Raw genomic sequence first — 3476 nt, forward strand, 5'->3', positions numbered from 1 at the left:
GAAGACACAAATTCATTGCTATCCATATGAAATTCAAACACGACAAATAAAACCAAATTGATAATATCAAATAAAGGACAATAAACACAAAAACATCCAATCTCAAACCAAAAAAATAAAGTAAACATGCATGCAAAACGTTGCATTTATTACGAAAATTCCAAATCCGTCCATTTTATATCTTTTGCATTCCAACGGTATCTCCCTCACCAACATTAGCATCAACAATTGATTCTTCGTAAACCTTCGTCTTGTTTGCAGACATACAAGTGTCATCATGAACATCATAAGTGTCATCCAACTTGTGCTTGAGTTTTGCATCAACGATAGGTAAAGAAATAACCTTTTCGTCAAGAGATGAAAGACGATCAGGAATAACATCTTCAGAAATTGAAATCAGAGTGAACTGGTTGGATGAAGGCGTACACATATCCTTCGAAGAAGTTTAAAAAAATGTTTTTAGTCTACACATTTAGATTTCATGAAATATTATATTTAGACAAACTGATACATATTCCATTATTATTTGTAATGTCTTATATTTTCGGTTGACTTCAGGCCAGAGGTTGATCCAATTGTTAAAGACTGATTGTCGTTAGGCTGCACATTTAAGTTAAAATTAATTAAATAGTAATCAAATAAATAAATAAATGGATTATGTAGATTTTCATTATTTTAAAAATAGAAACAGGTCATTATACTTTACCATGACCAAGCTGCTTATCAAGCTCATTAAGAACGTCCTCGTCATCCGTTAACTTGCCGACACCGTATACATCATATGAGTTTCTTATATTGTAGTCACTAACCTCTACAATGAAAGCAAACTTTTTCTCTAATATAATATTGAGTTCTTCAAGAAATGTGTGCATCGGATCATGCTTCAACAAAACAGTAGGAAATGATTGTAAGTAAAAATAATCAGAAATCATTTAAGGAATTAAAAAACAGTAACAAAAGAAAGGTAAGACATTATATGTAAAATTAAGTTGGTGTATACTAAAAGAATTAACAATCTTGTTGAAATGACAAAAAGAATTTTGGTTTACATTTAAATATCTAAAATATGATAAAAGATGATGTTTTTAAAAATGAAACACAAAAGTAATAAAATTAACACAAAAGCAATATATAAAACTCATCACTGTACACGACAGAAACAAAAGACACAAACAAAATTTTATTGGAGGCTGGTGCAAATGTGTAGATTGACAAAACATGGATGGTATAACCAAATATAAGTTTTATTATCATATAATAATCTGCAGCCTTATTGGTCACAAAATGATCTGCAGCCTTATTGAACAACTGTCTTGCATCACGATCAAACAACGTAAGCAAAACGACATCGGTGGTATCTTGGACACGAATTGGAATACGGAATCTGAAACATAATGAAGATTATTTAAAAAAGTCTATTAAAACAACATATAACATTAATATTATTTAATAAAAAAATATTAGTAAAAATATATTTTAAACCTATAAAATAGTACCTTGGTCCAACGTTTACGCCTAGAGAATTACAACTTGCACTCTTACATTCATAAACCTTCACTCCATCAACAAAAACCTCAGAAACCTTACGACTACAACGTTTGCAACCATTGTAGTACCATTCCTTGTTTCCTACTATTTCCTTAACGTACCAACTCTGATGACGTTTTTAGCCTACAAACAAAAACATAATGGAGATTTTAGTAAAAATAATACTTAAGATTACTTTTTTAGATACAAATGGTTATATACCTCCACAATGGTACAAATGTCACTGATTTAATAGAATTGAAAGTTCTTCAAAAACTCATCCTTCACAGTTTACAGCATAGAGGAACCAACCGGTTTAGGTATTTCAACATGGACTTGAGTGGAAATTTCAAGCAACCTATTATTTATTAAATGTAAGTCATAAGGTGTTTAAAAGAAATAATAATGTTTTTAAGGAATAAAATTACATTATAATTATATAGGTATAAGAAATAACCTTTTCTTGTAATCAACCACTTCATACAAGTAATCATTGATTAGCAACCTTGAAACATCGTTACCATAAGAGTTGTTGACATATACATTTTCTGCCATAATCATATTTAGATATGTCACACTTAAAATTATTAACTATAAAGAATTTGAAGGGTAAAATATAAAAGTTAGAATTATTAATACCTCCATAGTACTTGACTCTTGCGAATTGGAGGACGATAATGAGATACTCCTCATTCGGGTTGTCAGCAACGTATTTGGTAAGTTGCTTCAGATAGTCATCCCATAAAGTGAGATAAATCTTATTGCCACTGGCAAAGAAAATCATAAGTTAACACAAATGAATTATTTGATTATACATGATAATTTATATTATTAATAATACCTCAAGTAAACAAACTCCATGGTTCTTCGATTCTGATGTTGTGACTCTCGGAAGAATGAGTTCTTGTTGGTAAAAAACCTGCTGACATGACCGATTACGTCTGGGAAAAAAATTCAAAAATAATGAAACATATATTAAACGTTCTGTAAGAATTGAATGTATAGAATTTAAAAGTGTATTGGTAATAAATAATCGAGGTAACCTATTGTTACATTTTGATGTATGTTTTTGTATTTGATATCATCAAAGGTAGCCAAATACAATCCATAAAGGTGACCTTTAAACTCATCGGAAATACAAAGACGAGTTTCTGATGTGAAACATAGCTTATGTGGGCTGTCAACATAACGGTATGTTGAGAGATTTGCACCAAATGAAGGTTTTCGAACAATCAATGACTGATTCTCAGATAGCCAAACATCATGTTTAGGTATGCAAGCTACTTACATATGCTTGCATCCTCTCACCCTGTTACATTATTAATACGAAAAACATTATAATTATTAAATATAAATAATGAGGAAGAATAAAAAAGGAATAAAAACAATTATATTTGTATATAATAATACCATCTCATCTTGTAAAATCATTTCTATGGACCAATCCTCTCCGGGTTTATTGTTTTCCTTCAAACGCCATAGTCTGAGCATACAAACCTTCAGTACACAGTCGTTGTTGGAAACATCCAAATCCTTGAACATGGTAATGTTCGATGCTTCCATTTTGCTGTGTTAGAAACAATAAAATTAAAGAAAAGAATTAAGATTCAATAATTAATATTCGGTTTATACTTTAAAGAAAATTAATAAACCTTGAGAATGACAAAAATATGAATTCTGAGTAAGGAAGTGAGAAATGTGAGAATTTCTTTATTCGGGTTATAGTATATATCGATAAACAGATTTTCTTAGAAAGTTTGAATTATTAGATTAAAAGGAAAGGTGTAAATATAGTAAATTTAGGGAATAGGGAATACAATTAGGGATTTCATGAATGTAATTGATAATTTATACTTACTTAATTTGGTAGTAATAACCGAATATTAAATACAGTCAATTTAGAGAATGTAATTCGGTATTTATTTATAACAAAATAATAATAATAACTC

The 3476-nt window shown here is 29.5% G+C and overlaps 1 protein-coding gene across 1 annotated transcript; it reads right to left on the reverse strand.

Moving 5' to 3' along the window:
* Positions 1-522: 522 nt before the first annotated feature.
* LOC143590093 (uncharacterized) lies at positions 523-3090 on the reverse strand. Its single transcript, XM_077070682.1, has 12 exons — positions 2938-3090; positions 2816-2836; positions 2571-2766; positions 2369-2468; positions 2167-2294; positions 1985-2075; positions 1823-1885; positions 1650-1671; positions 1497-1552; positions 1282-1384; positions 702-881; positions 523-600 (listed from the first exon to the last, which is right to left on the reverse strand). Exons 1-12 carry the CDS (start codon positions 3088-3090, stop codon positions 523-525), a joined length of 1191 nt encoding a protein of 396 aa, XP_076926797.1.
* Between the last annotated feature and the right edge of the window lie 386 nt (positions 3091-3476).

The sequence above is a fragment of the Bidens hawaiensis genome, unplaced genomic scaffold (assembly GCF_021521415.1).
Source record: "Bidens hawaiensis isolate Kalapana, Puna unplaced genomic scaffold, B.hawaiensis_p1.1 tig00038163_1, whole genome shotgun sequence".
In the NCBI taxonomy this organism is placed as follows: Eukaryota; Viridiplantae; Streptophyta; class Magnoliopsida; order Asterales; family Asteraceae; genus Bidens; species Bidens hawaiensis.